Source organism: Heterodontus francisci, chromosome 20, assembly GCF_036365525.1.
Source record: "Heterodontus francisci isolate sHetFra1 chromosome 20, sHetFra1.hap1, whole genome shotgun sequence".
NCBI classification, from domain to species: domain Eukaryota; kingdom Metazoa; phylum Chordata; class Chondrichthyes; order Heterodontiformes; family Heterodontidae; genus Heterodontus; species Heterodontus francisci.
The window spans coordinates 89927741-89949310 of record NC_090390.1 but is presented as its reverse complement, the minus strand read 5'-3'; the positions used below and the strand labels follow the sequence as shown (position 1 = coordinate 89949310).

At 49.4% G+C, this 21570-nt stretch overlaps 1 protein-coding gene across 7 annotated transcripts in view; it reads right to left on the bottom strand.

Annotated features, from left to right (window-relative positions):
• Positions 1–21570, bottom strand: part of col17a1b (collagen, type XVII, alpha 1b) — a 257562-nt gene that overhangs the window by 46838 nt on the left and 189154 nt on the right. For 6 of the 7 annotated variants that reach the window (XM_068053211.1, XM_068053209.1, XM_068053212.1 and 3 more), the window contains 8 exons: positions 18902–18952; positions 17681–17698; positions 15535–15576; positions 15126–15188; positions 10256–10315; positions 8688–8741; positions 2122–2190; positions 1629–1760 (listed from right to left, as the gene is read on the bottom strand). In XM_068053211.1, coding sequence (XP_067909312.1) covers positions 1629–1760; positions 2122–2190; positions 8688–8741; positions 10256–10315; positions 15126–15188; positions 15535–15576; positions 17681–17698; positions 18902–18952 — 489 coding nt within the window. The remainder of the gene's footprint in view (positions 1–1628; positions 1761–2121; positions 2191–8687; positions 8742–10255; positions 10316–15125; positions 15189–15534; positions 15577–17680; positions 17699–18901; positions 18953–21570) is intronic. The other variant, XM_068053208.1, reaches the window with a different exon arrangement.

Sequence of the window (21570 nt, the reverse complement as noted above, 5' to 3'; positions counted from 1 at the left end):
ACAGGCCAGCGGGCACCGACCTGTGTTGGGGTACAGGCCAGTGGGCACCGATCCCTGTTGGGGTACACGCCAGTGGGCACTGATCCGTGTTGGGGTACACACCAGTGGGCACCGATCCGTGTTGGGGTACACGCCAGTGGGCACCGACCTGTGTTGGGGTACAGGTCAGTGGGCACCGACCTGTGTTGGGGTACAGGCCAGTGGGCACCGACCTGTGTTGGGGTACACGTCAGTGGGCACGGATCCGTGTTGGGGTACATGCCAGTGGGCACCGATCCGTGTTGGGGTACATGCCAGTGGGCACCGATCCGTGTTGGGGTACAGGTCAGTGGGCACCGAACCGTGTTGGGGTACAGGCCAGTGGGCACTGACCAGTGTTGGGGTACAGGTCAGTGGGCACCGATCCGTGTTGGGGTACAGGCCAGTGGGCACCGATCCGTGTTGGGGTACAGGCCAGTGGGCACCGACCAGTGTTGGGGTACAGGCCAGTGGGCACCGATCCGTGTTGGGGTACAGGCCAGTGGGCACCGATCCGTGTTGGGGTACAGGCCAGTGGGCACCGATCCGTGTTGGGGTACAGGCCAGTGGGCACTGACCAATGTTGGGGTACAGGTCAGTGGGCACCGATCCGTGTTGGGGTACAGGCCAGTGGGCACCGATCCGTGTTGGGGTACAGGCCAGTGGGCACTGACCAGTGTTGGGGTACAGGCCAGTGGGCACTGACCAGTGTTGGGGGACAGGTCAGTGGGCACCGATCCGTGTTGGGGTACAGGCCAGTGGGCACCGATCCGTGTTGGGGTACAGGCCAGTGGGCACTGATCCGTGTTGGGGTACAGGCCAGTGGGCACCGGTTCGTGTTGGGGTACAGGTCAGTGGGCACTGACCAGTGTTGGGGTACAGGCCAGTGGGCACTGACCAGTGTTGGGGGACAGGTCAGTGGGCACCGATCCGTGTTGGGGTACAGGCCAGTGGGCACCGATCCGTGTTGGGGTACAGGCCAGTGGGCACCGATCCGTGTTGGGGTACAGGCCAGTGGGCACTGATCCGTGTTGGGGTACAGGCCAGTGGGCACCGATCCGTGTTGGGGTACAGGTCAGTGGGCACCGATCCGTGTTGCGGTACAGGCCAGTGGGCACCGATCCGTGTTGGGGTACAGGCCAGTGGGCACTGACCAGTGTTGGGGTACACGCCAGTGGGCACCGGTTCGTGTTGGGGTACAGGCCAGTGGGCACTGATCCGTGTTGGGGTACAGGCCAGTGGGCACTGATCCGTGTTGGGGTACAGGCCAGTGGGCACTGACCCATGCTGCGGTACAGTTGGTGCCACCCAGACTCTGAATGTCAGTCGGCCATTTCATTAGAGGTGGCATCACAACCAGGCCTGATCATTTCCTCACTCGACATCACCAGTGCTCCCTGCACCCCTCTCTACTGGGGTCAGCTGACGTCATTAATGAACAGAAAACCTGGATTATTATGGTACTGAGGCCCACTAAAGAGGTATGGAACCTGGGATTTTCCTGTACTGTTGTGCTGAGGACCACAGTGGGCAGAGTCACTGGGCAGAACATGATGGGGAGGTGCTGACCCTCAACAATGAGAATCACTGGCAGGACCGCTTGAGCTTACTTCTCATGTAATCAACGACTTGGCTGGAGATCTCCGAGTACTCAAGACGCCCCAGGGCTCCACGGTCCCCTTTGGGACCTTGGGGTCCAGGTGGACCTGGTGGTCCCGCTATTGACCGCCGGACACCATCAGCTGAAAGACACCAACCAAAGCAGCTGAAATTACTCTCGCAAAGACTCTGCACACAATACCCGGCCCTCACGCGCTACACCCGGCCCTCACGCGCTACACCCGGCCCTCACGCGCTACACCCGGCCCTCACGCGCTACACCCGGCCCTCACGCGCTACACCCGGCCCTCACGCGCTACACCCGGCCCTCACTCACTGTATACCCCCCCGCCCACAAACTATGCCCCCCCCCTCACACACACACTATATCCCCCTTACAAACACTATATCCCCCTCACAAACACTACACCCCCCTCCATACTCTATACCCCCCCACAGTGTAACTGTCGGAATAACTTGGTTGAGGTTGCCATGGATACCTACTCTGGAGGTACTCCATCACCGTCTGCCTAACATTACTCCTGGAGGCTGATCCGGACTCTCCTGGTGGACCTGCCGAGTGGAAGCGAAGTTAATATAGGAGGAACAGCAGACAGTATATACCGAGGCATCTTATAGGTAATAGTCTGGTACACTAAGACTAATCTAATATACCCTGAGTCATAGAATCAATGTGCACAGAAGGAGGCCATTCAGCCCATCGAGTCCATGCCAGCTCTCTGTACTGCAATCCAGTCTGTCCCATTCCCCTGCTATCCCCGTAACCCTGCATTCCTCAATCCCTCAACTGCCCATCCACTTTCATTTAGAAATTATTCATCGTCTCTGCTTCCACCACCCTTGTGGGCAGCGAGTTCTAGGTCACCACCACCCCCTATCCATCCCCCAGTATCTCTTGACCAAAACCTTAAATCTATATCCTCTAGTCCTTGTACCAACAGCTAATAGGAACAGTTGATGTCATGGTGTCAGAAAAGCTGTTACAGCCTATTCCTAATTCAGACATTTAATTTAAATTGTTAATTTGAATTTCCTTCTGGTACAAAATGCTCTCTTATATTATTCACATTACTGAATAATGCCATTTTTTTCAGTAAAACCATAACTTTAACAGCATTCAATAAACACTGCCAAGGAGTTCATTTCACCCCATTTTCAATCGAGAAAACTAGTTTTCATCCAACTCTTCAATTTTTTGTCTCCAATGTTGTGAAGATCCATCTTTAGTCAACAGGTCAAGATTTTTCTTCAAGACAATGGAGCCTCCAATTTAAGGCTGCGTTTGCTGACAACGAAACCACTAGGTGGTGCTGTACTGGCACATGCACAAATGCAGCCTCTGCCACTGCGACGTCAGTGTCAGCGACGTTCAGGCAGCTGCCAGGATTAAAGATGGAGCTGCTCAATTTGTCACAAAGAGCAAACGCAGCCTTAAACCCAATTGCCCACAGTGGCTGTGATCGCTGCCTTCATCCCGCCCACAACAGTACCTGTGCTAGTACAGAACCAAAATAATCTCATTGTAAGGCATCTTTCAATTCGCTCTTTGCATGATACTGATTATTCTAGCACATTGGTTTTGGGAATAGATTTATGAGGCGTATTCTCTTGCACAATTACAGCAGTGCAAATGGATTCTGGGCTATAATTCAGATAGAAGCCATCGCACTTCTCTTCGCCGCTCCCTCTCGCGCCGTCTGCTCGCCACTTCTCCCTCCTGTGCCACTCGCTCATGCCCTCGTCACTTCCAAACCTCGGCCGTTCTCTCCCCGCTTTGATCCCCGCCCCCAACCCCACCTCGGTCACTCGCTCTCCGCCTTGCCGCTTTGGCGACTCATTCGCTGCCCTCCGCCGCATCTCTGGGCAGTGCAGTGGCTGAAGGGAGAAGCAGCAGGGCCGGGAGTGAGTGCCGAGGGGGAGAAGGGCGAGGTGGGGAGCAATCGGCCGAGGGGGGAAGCAGCAGGGCCGGGAGTAAGTGCCCACGGGGAGAAGGCCGAAGTGGGGAGTGAGTGGCCGAGGGGGAGAAGGGTGAGGTGGGGAGCGATCGGCTGAGGGGGGGAAGCAGCAGGGCCGGGAGTGAGTGCCGAGGGGGAGAAGGGCGAGGTGGGGAGCAATCGGCCGAGGGGGGAAGCAGCAGGGCCGGGAGTAAGTGCCCACGGGGAGAAGGCCGAAGTGGGGAGTGAGTGGCCGAGGGGGAGAAGGGTGAGGTGGGGAGCGATCGGCTGAGGGGGGGAAGCAGCAGGGCCGGGAGTGAGTGCCGAGGGGGAGAAGGGCGAGGTGGGGAAGCAGCAGGGCCGGGAGTGAGTGCCGAGGGGGAGAAGGGCGAGGGCGGGAGCAATCGGCCGAGGGGGAGAAGGGCGAGGTGGGGAGCGATCGGCCGAGGGGGGAAGCAGCAGGGCCGGGAGTCAGTGCTGAGGGGGAGAAGGGCGAGGGCGGGAGCGAGTGGCCGAGGGGGAGAAGGGCGAGGGCGGGAGCGAGTGGCCGAAGGGGAGAAGGGCGAGGTGGGGAGCGAGTGGCCGAGGGGGAGAAGGGCGAGGTGGGGAGCGATCGGCCGAGGGGGAGAAGGGCGAGGTGGGGAGCGAGTGGCCGAGGGGGAGAAGGGCGAGGTGGGGAGCGAGTGGCCGAGGGGGAGAAGGGCGAGGTGGGGAGCGAGTGGCCGAGGGGGAGAAGGGCGAAGTGGGGAGCAGGTGGCCGAGGGGAAGAAGGGCGAAGTGGGGAGCGAGTGGCCGAGGGGAAGAAGGGCGAAGTGGGGAGCAGGTGGCCGAGGGGAAGAAAGGCGAGGTGGGGAGCCAGTGGCCGAGGGGAAGAAAGGCGAGGTGGGGAGCCAGTGGCCGAGGGGAAGAAGGGCGAAGTGGGGAGCAGGAGGCCGAGGGGAAGAAAGGCGAGGTGGGGAGCCAGTGGCCGAGGGGAAGAAAGGCGAGGTGGGGAGCCAGTGGCCGAGGGGAAGAAGGGCGAAGTGGGGAGCAGGTGGCCGAGGGGAAGAAGGGCGAAGTGGGGAACGATCGGCCGAGGGGGGAAGCAGCAGGGCCGGGAGTGAGTCCTGAGGGGGAGAAGGTCGGGGTGGGGAGCGAATGGCCGAGGGGGAGAAGGGCGAGGGCGGGAGCGAGGGGCAGAAGGGCGAGGTGGGGAGCAGCAGGGCCGGGAGTGAGTCCTGAGGGGAGAAGGTCGAGGTGGGGAGCGATCGGCCGAGGGGGGAAGCAGCAGGGCCGGGAGTAAGTGCCCATGGGGAGAAGGGCGAAGTGGGGAGCGAGTGGCCGAGGCGGAGAAGGGTGAGGGCGGGAGCGAGGGGAAGAAGGGCGAGGTGGAGAGCGAGTGGCCGAGGCGGAGAAGGACGAGGTGGGGAGCGAGTGGCCGAGGCGGAGAAGGGCGAGGGCGGGAGCGAGGGGCAGAAGGGCGAGGTGGGGAGCGAGTGGCCGAGGCGGAGAAGGACGAGGTGGGGAGCGAGTGGCCGAGGCGGAGAAGGGCGAGGGCGGGAGCGAGGGGCAGAAGGGCGAGGTGGGGAGCGAGCGGCCGAGGCGGAGAAGGACGAGGTGGGGAGCAAGTGGCCGAGGCGGAGAAGGGCGAGGGCGGGAGCGAGGGGCAGAAGGGCAAGGGCGAGGGCGAGAGCGGGAGCGAGGGGCAGAAGGGCGAGGTGGGGAGCGAGTGGCCGAGGGGCAGAAGGGCGAGGGCGGGAGCGAGGGGCAAAGGGCGAGGTGGGGAGCGAGTGGCTGAGGGGCAGAAGGGCGAGAGCGAGGGGCAGAAGGGCGAGGTGGGGAGCGAGTGGCCGAGGGGGAGAAGGGCGAGGTGGGGAGCGAGGGGCAGAAGGGCGAGGTGGGAAGCGAGTGGCCGAGGGGGAGAAGGGCGAGGGCGGGAGCGAGGGGCAGAAGGGCGAGGTGGGGAGCGAGTGGCCGAGGGGCAGAAAGGCGAGGGCGGGAGCGAGGGGCAGAAGGGCGAGGTGGGGAGTGAGTGGCCGAGGGGGAGAAGGGCGAGGTGGGGAGTGAGTGGCTCCATTCCAGCAGGCGATGACGTTTTGGAGCGAATGCCAAATTAGTCCTTGCAAGCCGGGGACTGACGTAGACCGCGCATTCACAGCATCATACTGGCAGGAAGAAACCCTTCTGCACATGTGCACAGCTGGGTACGCACTGATGATGTAAACGCTTGGCTGCATTGTCTGGAATCACTATAAATAGGGGTTAAACTCTACTCAATACATGAAGCTGTAGAGCAGTCTGAACTCAGTCAACCCATGTTCATGGGCATGTAGGTCAGACTGCCTGCCAGATCAGAGAGCGTCATCAGCAGCTGAAATTGTTATTCAAATCTTGGGATTAATATGCAATATACAAGGCTATAAACAAGTCTGTGCAGAGTCTTCCAATCCCTTTCTATAGACTATTGTCTCTCACATTGGACGTGCGATGATACAACATCCACGAAGTAACTCTGAAGAGTTATGAAAAAATGGACTTTGTCTTTAAAAAATTAAAAATTGGGAGCGCAAAGCCAGGATGTGAACCGCCAGATAAATGAGAGATTTGGAAAACAGGAGGAAAAGTGACCTCTAAAATTGTGGAAGTAAACAAACAGGTTTTCTGTTTTTTTCTCTATGGTACTAGAAACAAAAGAGACAGCCACATTTAATGCTAAGGAGTTTGGAGAGATAAGGGAGAGATATCCCATGATAAGTTAAACAAATTAAGTGTTGAAGATTGAAAAAGCTTAGCTACAGAGGTGGGAATCACTTTCTGACGAAAAGGAAAGAAACCTGAACTGGTGAAAAGTCTCGCCAGCCATTTTAAACTTACCCCTGAGCTAGTAGCAGAAAGCCTAGAACCCGAGTCTGAAAAAATAATTTTAGCTAGAATCCAGTTACAGATGAAAAAGGAAGAGAGAGAGTTTCAGCTTCAAAAGGAAAAGGAAGAAAGTGAGTTTCAAAAGGAAAAAGAGGAAAGGGAGATACAAAGAGAGGAAACGACAAGAAGGTTTGAGTTAGAGACTGCAAACTCAAAATGAAAATGCTGCTGGTCACTAAACCTTATCCCCAATTCAGAGCAAAACTTTGATGTGCTAAGACACTCAAGGCGAGTGCCAAAATTTAATGGAATCATATTTTATCGAATTTGAGAAAATAGCTACTAGGCTAAAATGGCTGAAAGAATTTTGGACTCTCCTCTGACAAGGTGAGTGATGCTTTCTCTCTGTTATCAGAAGAAAGCTGTTGCTGGAATAGTTTAAAAATAGCATCCCAAGTAGCATAAGAACCCACATTGAAGAACAGAGAGTCACAAGAGTAAAGGAAGCTGCAAAACTGGCCGACAACTATGAATTAATACGTAAATCCCTAACTCTGAATAAATTTGGGTCTAGTAACTTGCACAAAAAGGAGAGCAGGGAAAGAAAACCCGACCAGTCTCCAGATTTTAAAAAAGGACGCCAGGGGATAAGCCAGTAGGGGTCTGCCCTCATGTTTCCAGTGTGGAAAATCTGGGCATGTCCAGGCCAATTGTTGGCATGCCAAAAAAAAAACAGCAGGAGTTGCGGTAGTCAAGCCTGTGTCTGTGGCTTGAAAGTGATAAGCCTGTGTTCTATTATAACGCAAGAGTAGAGCATACATCAGAACTTTATGCACAGAGGAAAAATGACTCCTTTTGTGTCCCAGGCAACAGTAAAGAGATAACCATCCTCAGGGATACTGGTTGTTTTCAGGCCCTCTTGGCAGCCAAACTGACAGAAATGTCACTGGAAAGCAGGACAAATACCACGGTATTAGTGAAAGGACTTACTGGCAAATGCTTGAAAGTTCCCTTAGTTAAAAGTTACCTTCAGAGTAAGTTATCACTGGGGTAGTGACAGTCAGAATCATTCTGAGCTTACCCATGCAGGGGGGTAAACCCATTGCTGGGCACATTGGAGGTGCAATGATACAACACATCCATGGAGTAACTCTGAAGAGTTATGAAAGAACAGAATTTGTCTTTAAAAAATGAACTTTTATTTTAAACAAGTGAACAATGGTCCAAAATGGCCAACGAAGAAAAAAGAGATTGGCCTTTTGTGTATTCAAACCGTCTGACAAAGACAACGGACAAATCTTCAAAGTCAAAAGGTGAGAATGAAACCCATCTTACACCCATCCTAAATGCATTCCAGAATAGAATGTTTTCTTCTAAAACAAAGGAGGTGTGAAGTAACCAAAGCCTGGGCCATTGTGTGATCAACATGGGGAGGAAACCAGAGTGTCTCCTAACAGCAGTTGAGAAGCGGCAGTTTTACTTTTAGAAAAGAAAACCAGAGAGCGAGAATGACCCAGAAGGTGAAGCTACTTGTAACAGCTGGAATTCCAGCAAACCAGTAAGCACCTGCCCTGCTGAAACATCTGATACCTACATTATACAGCAGAGAGAGCTTGAAGTGACCCACCATCTTCAGCATAATCTTCAATCAAGAGAGAAATCTACAATCATCTCAGCCCTGCATCTATCTGGAACTCGAGTCTCAAGAAAATTCAATACGTTCATCACAACCCTTCTTCCCCACTAAAACCCACTTTCCTCTTTTCCTTCTCTATCTGTTTCTTCTTGTGTGTTTGCGAACGAATGTGTGAGTAGGTTGTAACAATTTCGGGATAAGGCATATTGATCAATAAACAATTGACTTTCTGTTTTTTAAAACCTACAAGAAAACTTGTAACTATCTGGTTATTTGAAACATTAAACACCAAGCAGTTAAATTCTAATATAAATACACCTGCTGCGGTCAGGTGGAGAGTTGGACAGTGGGAACCACCCACCTCACACCAAGAGGCTGTAACACTACACCCGGGCTTCCACAGCTGTCGGCTGTGTCTCCTTTATTGGAGGAGCCAGGAGCTGCGTGGAACCGGTTGGGATTTAACAGGGCCTGCACACCTGTTATACTGGCTATTCACACAGCCCGAACTAACTCCAGGCAGGCCCAGTAACCACTAGTCTGATACAGTCTGGCCTGGGACCAGCTCCTGTCTCTCCACTCAATGGTCGAACTCATACTAAACAGTTAAAGACAAATAACTTCTAAATGAGTCTCACCTTGAGGTCCGGGGGGCCCAGGGGGTCCTTGAAGTCCACCGCCATTGCTTGTAACTGTAAGATGGAGAGACCTGGGTGGTTAGTGACACTGAATAGCAAACAATGAATATAGCCCAGCCGACATTCCCTGTATCCTTCTCCCTCTCCTCGCTCCACTGGTTGAGGATCAGCTCTTCCACCACAATCACTCAAACTCCCATCCTTCACATGTCAGGTAGTCAGCAGTGAGTGGCACCTCCCCTGCTCAGAGTCACGAGGTCATGGGTTCACATCCCCCTCCAGAGAGTTGAGCACAAAATCCAGGCTAACACTCCAGTACAGTACAGAGGGAGTGCTGCACTGTTGGAGGGGTCAGTACTGAGGGAGTGCTGCACCGTCGGAGGGTCAGTACTGAGGGAGTGCTGCACTGTCGGAGGGTCAGTACTGAGGGAGTGCTGCACTGTCGGAGGGTCAGTACTGAGGGACTGCCGCACTGTAGGAGGGTCAGTATTGAGGGAGTGCTGCACTGTCAGAGGGTCAGTACTGAGGGCGTGCTGCACTGTCAGAGGGTCAGTACTGAGGGAGTGCCGCACTGTAGGAGGGTCAGTATTGAGGGAGTGCTGAACTGTCGGAGGGTCAGTACTGAGGGAATGCTGCACTGTAGGAGGGTCAGTACTGAGGGAGTGCTGCACTGTCGGTGGGTCAGTACTGAGGGAGTGCCGCACTGTAGGGGGGTAAGTACTGAGGGAGTGCTGCACTGTCAGAGGGTCAGTACTGAGGGAGCGCTGCACTGTCAGAGGGTCAGTACTGAGGGAATACTGCACTGTAGAAGGGTCAGTACTAAGGGAGTGCCGCACTGTCAGAGGGTCAGTACTGAGGGAGTGCCGCACTGTCAGAGGGTCAGTACTGAGGGAGTGCTGCACTGTCAGAGGGTCAGTACTGAGCGAGTGCTGCACTGTCAGAGGGTCAGTACTGAGGGCGTGCTGCACTGTTGGAGGTTCTGTCTTTCAGATGATATGTTAAACTGAGGTCCAGTCTACCCTCTCAGATGGATATAAAAGATCCTGTCGCACTATTCAAAGTACAGCAGGATGAGTTCTCTCCAGTGTCAGGGAGCCAAGATTTATCACCAAAGCAACACACCAAAAAACAAATAATCTACTCATTATCACATTGCTGTTTATGGGATCTTTGTGTGCAAAATGCCTGCCTCGTTTCCTACATTACAACAACGACTGCACTTCAATAGCACCTCATTGGCTCTAAAGCACTTTGGGTCATTCTGAGGTGGTGAAAGGTGCTATGGAAATGCAAGTTCTTCTTTGTGGAAGGAATCACAGCCTTTCCACCCACTCACAGGAGTCACTGGCTAATTTCCCTCACTCCAAAGCGGATCCACTGATCCTGGTTAAGGCAGTGCCCCTGGGCGGGAGCAGTATAGTCCGAGGACAGGACATGCCTCGGATCAATCACAGCTATAACGCCATTGACAGCCTCGTCACTGACTGTAGGCACCACAGGAAGCGAAAATGTTGCTCAGAGGGAATCCTAGGGTTACAGAGCGGGATAAGAATGAACAACCTTCCTACCTCGTGATGATCGTCCGGGAATACCGGGAGCCCCTGGAATTCCGACTTCTCCTCTGTCACCTAGCCACACAAATAGATCAGGAGAGAGTGAGTGTTTAGTGAGTGTGATGGGTAGACTGGCTAATGTCACTGCTTCTCGGTACAAATCAACTCCTCACTCCTCTAATAACCATGAATATGTGAAGCAGGGAGCTTCAGCTCTGGGAAAGCTCGTGAAGTGTCGATGTGTGATATATCCAGGGACTTTGTCAGCAAACTGCTCATGAGTGTTGGAGGCAATGAGTGTGTCTAGAACACGAGCATAATATCAGAGGGGTTTGGTTACAGGGTTAATAATCCAGAGAATGTGGGTTCAAATCCCACCACAGCTGTTTCAGAGAATAATAGAATTGGTTCAGCACAGGAGGAGACCATTCAACCCGTCAGGTATGTGCTGGCTCTCTGCAAGAGCAATTTGGCTAGACCCACTCCCCCCATCCTCTCCCTGTAGCCATACAATATTTTCCCTTCAGTTGCTTGTCCAATTCCCTTTTGAAAGCCATGATTGAACCTGCCTCCACCACACTCTCAGACAGTGCATTCCAGATTCTAAACACACACTGAACCTGCCTCCACCACACTCTCAGACAGTGCATTCCAGATCCTAAACACTCACTGAACCTGCCTCCACCACACTCTCAGGCAGTGCATTCCAGATTCTAAACACACACTCAACCTGCCTCCACCACACTCTCAGACAGTGCATTCCAGATCCTAAACACTCACTGAACCTGCCTCCACCACACTCTCAGGCAGTGCATTCCAGATTCTAAACACACACTCAACCTGCCTCCACCACACTCTCAGGCAGTGCATTCCAGATCCTAAACACTCACTCAACCTGCCTCCACCACACTCTCAGACAGTGCATTCCAGATTCTAAACACACACTGAATCTGCCTCCACCACACTCTCAGACAGTGCATTCCAGATCCTAAACACTCACTGAACCTGCCTCCACCACACTGTCAGACAGTGCATTCCAGATCCTAAACACTCACTGAACCTGCCTCCACCACACTCTCAGACAGTGCATTCCAGATCCTAAACACTTGCTGCGTAAAGACGTTTATCGTCAAGTCGCCTTTACCAATCACCTGAAATTGATGTCCTCTGGTTCTTGACCCTTCCGCCAATGGAAACAGTTCCCCCCTACCTGCTCTGTCCGCACCCCTCATGATTTTGAACACCTCTATCAAATCTCCTCTTAATCTTCTCCAAGGAGAACAGCCCCAGCTTCTTTAATCTATCCATGTAACTGAAGTTCCTCATCCCCGGAACCATTCTCGAAATCTTTTCTGCTCCCTTCAAATTCTTCCTAAGGTGCGGTGCCCACAATTGGATACAATACTTCAGTTGAGGCCAAACCAGTGTTTTATGACGGTTCATTATAACTTCCTTGCTTTTGTTCTCTCTGCCTCTATTTATAAAGCCCAGAATCCCTCATGCTTTATTAACCACTTTCTCAACCTATCAGTGCCATTTCCTGCTCCCACTCCGGACTGGAAAACTTTATCAACTTTGCTTCCAATTTCCACCCTTCTCTCACCTTTACATGGTCCATCTCCGACACTTCCCTTCCCTTCCTCGACTTCTCTGTCTCCATCTCTGGGGATAGGTTGTCTACTAATATTCAATATAAGCCCACTGACTCCCACAGCTACCTTGACTACACTTCTTCACACCCTGCCTCCTGTAAGGACTCCATTCCATTCTCCCAGTTTCTCCGTCTCAGACGCATCTGCTCTGATGATGCTACCTTCAACGACAGCGCTTCTGATATGTCTTCCTTTTTCCTCAACCAAGGATTCCCCCCCACGGTTGTTGACAGGACCCTCAACCGTGTTCGGCCCATTCCCCGCACCTCTACCTTCACCCCTTCCCCTCCCTCCCAGAACCGTGACAGGGTTCCCCTTGTCCTCACTTTCCACCCCATCAGCCTCTGGATCCAAAGGATCATCCTCCGCCATTTCTGCCACCTCCAGCGTGATGCCACTACCAAAAATATCTTCTCCTCCCTTCCCCTGTCAGCATTCCGAAGGGATCATTCCCCCCACAACACCCTCATCCACTCCTCCATTACCCCCACCACCTCATCCCCTTCCCACATCACCTTCCCCTGCAATCGCAGGAGGTGTAATACCTCCTATGGGCGGCACAGTGGCGCAGTGGTTAGCACTGCAGCCTCACAGCTCCAGCGACCCGGGTTCAATTCTGGGTACTGCCTGTGTGGAGTTTGCAAGTTCTCCCTTTGTCTGCGTGGGTTTCCTCCGGATGCTCCGGTTTCCTCCCACAAGCCAAAGACTTGCAGGTTGATAGGTAAATTGGCCATTAGCAATTGCCCCTAGTATAGGTAGGTGGTAGGGAAATATAGGGACAGGTGAGGATGTGGTAGGAATATGGAATTAGTGTAGGATTAGTATATATGGGTCATTGATGGTCGGCACAGACTCGGTGGGCTGAAGGGCCCGTTTCAGTGCTGTATCTCTAAACTAAACTAAACCTGCCCATTTACCTCCTCTCTCCTCACTATCCCAGGCCCCAAACACTCCTTTCAGGTGCAGCTACGATTTACTTGTACTTCTTTCAATGTAGTATACTGTATTTGCTGTTCACAATGTGGTCTCCTCTACATTGGGGAGACCAAATGCAGACTGGGTGACCACTTTGCTGAACACCTCCGCTCAGTCCGAAAGCGTGACCCTGAGCTTCTGGTTGCTTGCCATTTCAACACTCCCCCCCCTGCTCTCATGCTCACATCTCTGTCCTGGGATTGCTGAAGTGTTCCAGTGAACATCAACGCAAGTTCGAGGAGCAGCACCTGATCTTTCGATTAAGCTCTCTACAGCCTTACAGACTGAACATTGAGTTCAATAACTTCAGAGCTTGACTGGCCTTTTTTTAATATTTTATTTTTTAACTATGTGCCTGTTTTTCATGAGGTCAAATCTGCTCATTATTCTGCCATTAACTCTCTCTCTGGACGAATGATTTGTCTTTCACCACAAGCATTAACACACTCTTTGCCTTTGTCCCAGGATAGCTTTGTTATTTAATCTCTCCTGCCCTCTGCCCTATCAAACACCTTCCCCTTTGTTCTCTTCCCCACCCCCCTCCCCTTCACTTGCTAAAAATCTAATTCTTTTCTAACCTTTGCCAGTTCTGATGAAAGGTCACTGACCTGAAACGTTAACTCTGCTTCTCTCTCCACAGATGCTGCCAGACCTGCTCAGTAATTCCAGCATTTCTTGTTTTTATTTCAGATTTCCAGCATCTGCAGTATTTTGCTTTTACATTCTCAACCTACCTTGCCACCTTCAATGATTTGTGCATTTAGGGTTTGAATGTATTTATTTTTTAAAAGCCTGGAAATAAAAAACTGGTCTCAAGCTGTTGGATTATCGTAAAAGCCCAACTGGTTCCCTAATGTCCTTTAGGGAAGGAAACCTGCCGTCCTTGGCCAGTCTGGGGGAATATGTGACTCCAGTCCCACAGCAATGTGCTTGGCGTTAACTGCCCTCTCAAGCCACTCAGTTTACCTCTAACCCCTGCTAGCGGTTAAAGAATGCAGCTCACCACCATCTTCTCAGGGCAACTAGAGATGGGCAATAAATGGCAGCCTTGTCAACAACATTCACACCACCAGAATGAAAAAATAGCTGTAGCAAGTTTAACATAACATTCAAGAATCTCATTGAAACTTGTAACAGGGCATGAGTGGGTGGATGTAGAGAGGATGTTTCCCCGCCTGGTGAGTCTAGAATGAGAGGACACAGTCTCAGAATAAGGGGCAGGCCATTTAAGATGGAGATGAGGAGAAATTTCCTTACACCGAGGGTGGTGAATCTGTGGACTTCTCTACCCCAGAGGGATGTGGAAGCTCAATCATTGAGCATGTTCAAGACAGAAATCAATAGATATCTGGATACTAATGACATCAAGGGATATGGGGATAGCGTGGGAAAATGCATTCAGATAGATAATCAGCCATGATGTAATAGAATGGTAGAGCAGCTCGATGGGCTGAATGGCCTACTCCTGTTCCAGTGTCCCCTCTGTTCCTAATCACACCATCGGAATTTGTTCAAAACAAAGCCCATTTTGATTGGCAGTTCACAAATCACAGTCACCCTCCCCTCCCTACAGTGACGCTGAGGCCATGATCAGCTCTCTCTACCCCCTGCTTGTCTCCCCGCCCTCCTCTCCCCCCCTACTCACCCCCCCAACATGGCCCACAGCTGCCCCCCCCGTTCGCCCCACTGCTCTGTCCCCCTGCTCTTCCCTTGCTCTCTCCCCTGCTCCCCTGCTTGTGCCCCCACTCTCTCCCCCCCCCACTCGTTCCCCACCCTCCCCTCCCCCCCACACTCTCCCCTGCTTGCCCCCACCTCTGCTGCTCTCCCCCTGTTCCCCCACCGCACCTACCCCGCTCACCACCCTGCTCTGCACCCCCCTGCTCTCTCCCCCCATCACTTTACACCCGCTCTCTCTCCCTTTGCTCTCTCTTCCCCCGCTCTTACTCTCCCTCTGCTCTCTCTCCCCACCTCGCTCGCCCCCTGCTCTCTCTCCCCTGCTTGTACCCCACTGCTGTCCACCCTCGGCTCTACCCCCTGCTCTCTCTCCCCCTGTTCTCCCCCCACTCTCCTCCAGGCCCTCTCTCAGCTGCTCGCTCCCCAGCTCGCAGCCCCCTGCTCTCCCTTGTCCCCAAGGTGAGATTTCTGACTCAGGAAGGGAAGCTATGAGCTCCTGTTAGGTGGTTTAGTCACACACAACATGATCATCAGAGGATGTGTCAGTGAATAATGTAGAACCCAATTTCATAGAGAATACTGACCTCTGTCGCCTTTGAGTCCGGGGGCTCCAGGGGGTCCAGGGGGGCCTGAAATGAATGAATCACCTGTTGAGTCAGAAGTAAGGGAGTGACTGAGGTCAGAGAGTTAGTGCAAAACTGCTGGAGATAGGGATTGATGAAACCCCTCAGTTACTGTCAGACTGGGATCAGGAGGAAAACTGATGACAGAACTGGTCACAGACCTGAAATGTTAACTCGATTTCTCTCACCACAGATACTGCCTGACATGCTCTTTCTGTTTTTGTTCCCCTTGATGACCCCACATACAAACCTCTCTACAGCGGTCTGCAGACGGGGATCAGGATTATTCCCAGGGAAGTGACAGTTTTTGCCCAGTCCCTTATAGCCTTTCCATCCGTTTACGCCAGAACAGGGTGACATTGACACCTACCACCTCCCGAGATGCCTGGCAATCCTGGCTGACCGACTTCACCTGCACAAAGAAAAGGGGAATCAATGAGGTTAACAGTCGCTAGTGTATCACCAGAGCACTGATACACACTGTTCACTGTAACACTGATACACACTGCACCCCTCACTGTAACACTGATACACACTGCACCCCTCACTCTAACACTGATACACACTGCACCCCTCACTCTAACACTGATACACACTGCACCCCTCACTGTAACACTGATACACACTGTACCCCTCACTGTAACACTGATACACACTGCACCCCTCACTGTCACACTGATACACACTGTACCCCTCACTGTAACACTGATACACACTGTACCCCTCACTGTAACACTGATACACACAGCCCCCCTCACTGTAACACTGATACACACTGTACCCCTCACTGTAACACTGATACACACTGTACCCCTCACTGTAACACTGATACACACTGCACCCCTCACTGTAACACTGATACACACTATACCCCTCACTGTAACACTGATACACACTGTACCCCTCACTGTAACACTGATACACACTGTACCCCTCACTGTGACACTGATACACACTGCACCCCTCACTGTAACACTGATACACACTGCACCCCTCACTGTAACACTGATACACACTGTATCCCTCGCTATAACACTGATACACACTGCACCCCTCGCTGTAACACTGATACACACTGCACCCCTCACTGTAACACTGATACACACTGTACCCCTCACTGTAACACTGATAAACACTGTACCCCTCACTGTAACACTGATACACACTGTACCCCTCAGTGTAACACTGATACACACTGCACCCCTCACTGTAACACTGATACACACAGCCCCCCTCACTGTAACACTGATACACACTGCACCCCTCACTGTAACACTGATACACACTGTACCCCTCACTGTAACACTGATACACACTGTACCCCTCAGTGTAACACTGATACACACTGCACCCCTCACTGTAACACTGATACACACTGTACCCCTCACTGTAACACTGATACACACTGTACCCCTCACTGTAACACTGATACACACTGTACCCCTCACTGTAACACTGATACACACTGTACCTCTCACTGTAACACTGATACACACTGCACCTCTCACTGTAACATTGATGCACACTGTACCCCTCACTGTAACACTGATACACACTGTATCCCTCACTGTAACACTGATACACACTCTGACATATCCCACAGCCCTCACTTTAACACTCTGATATACCTCAAACGCCTCCCTGTAACACTGATATACCCCATACCCCTCATTGTAACACTCCAATATACCCCGCACCCCACACTGTAACACTCTGATATACCCAACACCCCTCACTGTAACACTCTGATATATCCCACACACCTCACTGTAACACTCTGATATAACCCGTACCCCTCCCTGTAACACTCTGATATACCCCATACCCCTCATTGTAACACTCCAATATACCCCACACTGTAACACTCTGATATACCCAACACCCCTCACTGTAACACTCTGATATACCCCACACCCCTCACTGTAACATTCTGATATACCCCACACCCCTCACTGTAACATTCTGATATATCCCACACCCCTCACTGTAACATTCTGATATACCCCACACCCCTCACTGTAACATTCTGTTATACCCCACACCCCTCATTGTAACACTCTGATATACCCCACACCCCTCACTGTAACATTCTGTTATACCCCACACCCCTCATTGTAACACTCTGATATATCCCACACCCCTCACTGTAACATTCTGTTATACCCCACACCCCTCACTGTAACACTGATATATCCCACACCCCTCACTGTAACATTCTGTTATACCCCACACCCCTCACTGTAACACTCTGATATATCCCACACCCCTCACTGTAACATTATGATATACCCCACACCCCTCACTGTAACACTCTGATATATCCCACACCCCTCACTGTAACATTATGATATACCCCACACCCCTCATTGTAACACTCTGATATACCCCACACCCCTCACTGTAACATTATGATATACCCCACACCCCTCACTGTAACACTCTGATATATCCCACACCCCTCACTGTAACATTCTGATATATCCCACGTGTCTCTGGTTTTTGGATGATATTCGTACCTTTGTATCCCTGCCGACCTGTAAACAGAATGTGAGATTTGGATTAACGCTGTAACACTGGGCTGAACCCATCATTTAATCCCCAATTCAATGTAGAATGAAGTGTGATGCAATACACGCACAGCCACTGAAACTGGTTTCCAAACTTATGATTAAACCCAGCATTAATGCTGAGCCCGAGTTCTGGGACTCTCTCAGTCAGTCTTGAGCTTTGCCTAACCCATCCTGCTTTGACTGTGATCACCGCATGGGCTCTAGATTGATGAGGTTCACTCCAGTTCAGAGGTGATAGGTCAAAGCGAATGGTGTGCTTAGCTATATGGTCAGTTCAGTGGTGTCCGACTCGACAGGCATCCTGAGCCCAGTGAACCTCCTTTTTATGCTTAGTTATTTTGCTATTTTTCTTTTTTCCTTTTTTATTTGGCTATTTTATTTTAGGTTTTTCAGTTTGTTTAGTTTGTTTCCACAGTGCTCACCCATTGTTTTGTTTTTTTTAATGTGTTTTTTTATGTTTGTGCTTGGAGTGCTCTGTACTAATGCTTTGTCTTTCACCACACCATCAACATACCATTCACCTTTGCTCCATGATCTTCTGGTCAGTTATTCTCTGTGACCTTGTCCTATCAACACCTTCTCTTCTGTTATCTCTTGCCCCACCCCCGCTTTACTTGCTTAATACCTTTTACATTTCTAATATTTGTCAGTTGTGATGAAGGGTCACTGACCTGAAATGTTAACTCTGTTTCTCTCTCCACAGATGCTGCCAAACCTGCTGAGTATTTCCAGCATTTCTTGTTTTTATTTCAGATTTCCAGCATCCGCAGTATTTTGCTTTTATTATTATCCTGACCCAGTGTCTGATACTGTGGTCACTCCGCAGTTTGACACCACTGACCAGTGTTATGGTCAGTCCACAGTCGGAGCCCAGTGTCCAGTGTTGTGGTCAGTCCACAGTCCAAGCCCAGTGTCCAGTGTTAGTCTTACAGAGCTTTGTAGGGTCAGTGGTGCCAAACGCTCCCACGATCAGTCATGTGGAGACATGGTGTTGTTGTCAGTTGAGGCTTTGATTCAGAACTGTCCTGGTTAGGGGACAGTTCTAACACGGCATGAAACTGTGAGCGCTGACACAAACAGACTGAAGGAGGACTATTGTGCATATGAACAAGCAGTGAAACACGGGGCAAAGTCAGCTAAGATCTAGAATGAATGATGTGTGCTTACCTGCGGGTCCGGGAGGCCCTGGGGGACCAGGGGGTCCAGCAAACAGAGGCCCTGTGAGAGACAGCCAAGTGACATCAGAAATGCTTGACTGAATTAACACACGCTGATGCAAAATAGTTACTATAAATCCATCGACACACACTCGTGTTAAATAGTTACTATAAATCCATCGACACACACTCGTGTTAAATAGTTACCATAAATCCATCGACACACACATGCAAAATAGTTACTATAAATCCATCGACACACACTCGTGTTAAATAGTTACTATAAATCCATCGACACACACTCGTGTTAAATAGTTACTATAAATCCATCGACACACACTCGTGTTAAATAGTTACTATAAATCCATCGACACACACACATGCAAAATAGTTACTATAAATCCATCGACACACACTCGTGTTAAATAGTTACTATAAATCCATCGACACACACTCGTGTTAAATAGTTACTATAAATCCATCGACACACACTCGTGTTAAATAGTTACTATAAATCATCAACACACACTCGTGTTAAATAGTTACTATAAATCATCAACACACACTCGTGTTAAATAGTTACTATAAATCCATCGACACACACTCGTGTTAAATAGTTACTATAAATCCATCGACACACACTCGTGTTAAATAGTTACTATAAATCATCAACACACACTCGTGTTAAATAGTTACTATAAATCCATCGACACACACTCGTGTTAAATAGTTACTATAAATCATCAACACACACTCGTGTTAAATAGTTACTATAAATCCATCGACACACACTCGTGTTAAATAGTTACTATAAATCATCAACACACACTCGTGTTAAATAGTTACTATAAATCCATCGACACACACTCGTGTTAAATAGTTACTATAAATCATCAACACACACTCATGTTAAATAGTTACTATAAATCCATCGACACACACTCGTGTTAAATAGTTACTATAAATCCATCGACACACACTCGTGTTAAATAGTTACTATAAATCATCAACACACACTCGTGTTAAATAGTTACTATAAATCATCAACACACACACATGCAAAATAGTTACTATAAATCATCAACACACACACATGCAAAATAGTTACTATAAATCCATCGACACACACTCGTGTTAAATAGTTACTATAAATCCATCGACACACACACGTGTTAAATAGTTACTATAAATCCATCGACACACACACGTGTTAAATAGTTACTATAAATCCATCGACACACACTCGTGTTAAATAGTTACTATAAATCCATCGACACACACTCGTGTTAAATAGTTACTATAAATCCATCGACACACACTCGTGTTAAATAGTTACTATAAATCATCAACACACACACATGCAAAATAGTTACTATAAATCCATCGACACACACTCGTGTTAAATAGTTACTATAAATCCATCGACACACACTCGTGTTAAATAGTTACTATAAATCCATCGACACACACTCGTGTTAAATAGTTACTATAAATCATCAACACACACACATGCAAAATAGTTACTATAAATCCATCGACACACTCGTGTTAAATAGTTACTATAAATCATCAACACACACTCGTGTTAAATAGTTACTATAAATCCATCGACACACACTCGTGTTAAATAGTTACTATAAATCCATCGACACACACTCGTGTTAAATAGTTACTATAAATCCATCGACACACACTCGTGTTAAATAGTTACTATAAATCCATCGACACACACACGTGTTAAATAGTTACTATAAATCCATCGACACACACACGTGTTAAATAGTTACTATAAATCCATCGACACACACTCGTGTTAAATAGTTACTATAAATCCATCGACACACACTCGTGTTAAATAGTTACTATAAATCATCAACACACACACATGCAAAATAGTTACTATAAATCCATCGACACACACTCGTGTTAAATAGTTACTATAAATCCATCGACACACACTCGTGTTAAATAGTTACTATAAATCCATCGACACACACTCGTGTTAAATAGTTACTATAAATCCATCGACACACACTCGTGTTAAATAGTTACTATAAATCCTTCGACACACACTCGTGTTAAATAGTTACTATAAATCATCAACACACACACATGCAAAATAGTTACTATAAATCCATCGACACACACTCGTGTTAAATAGTTACTATAAATCCATCGACACACACTCGTGTTAAATAGTTACTATAAATCATCAACACACACTCGTGTTAAATAGTTACTATAAATCCATCGACACACACTCGTGTTAAATAGTTACTATAAATCATCAACACACACTCGTGTTAAATAGTTACTATAAATCCATCGACACACACTCGTGTTAAATGGTTACTATAAATCATCAACACACACTCGTGTTAAATAGTTACTATAAATCCATCGACACACACTCGTGTTAAATAGTTACTATAAATCATCAACACACACTAGTGTTAAATAGTTACTATAAATCCATCGACACACTCGTGTTAAATAGTTACTATAAATCCATCGACACACACTCGTGTTAAATAGTTACTATAAATCATCAACACACACTCGTGTTAAATAGTTACTATAAATCCATCGACACACACTCGTGTTAAATAGTTACTATAAATCATCAACACACACTCGTGTTAAATAGTTACTATAAATCCATCGACACACTCGTGTTAA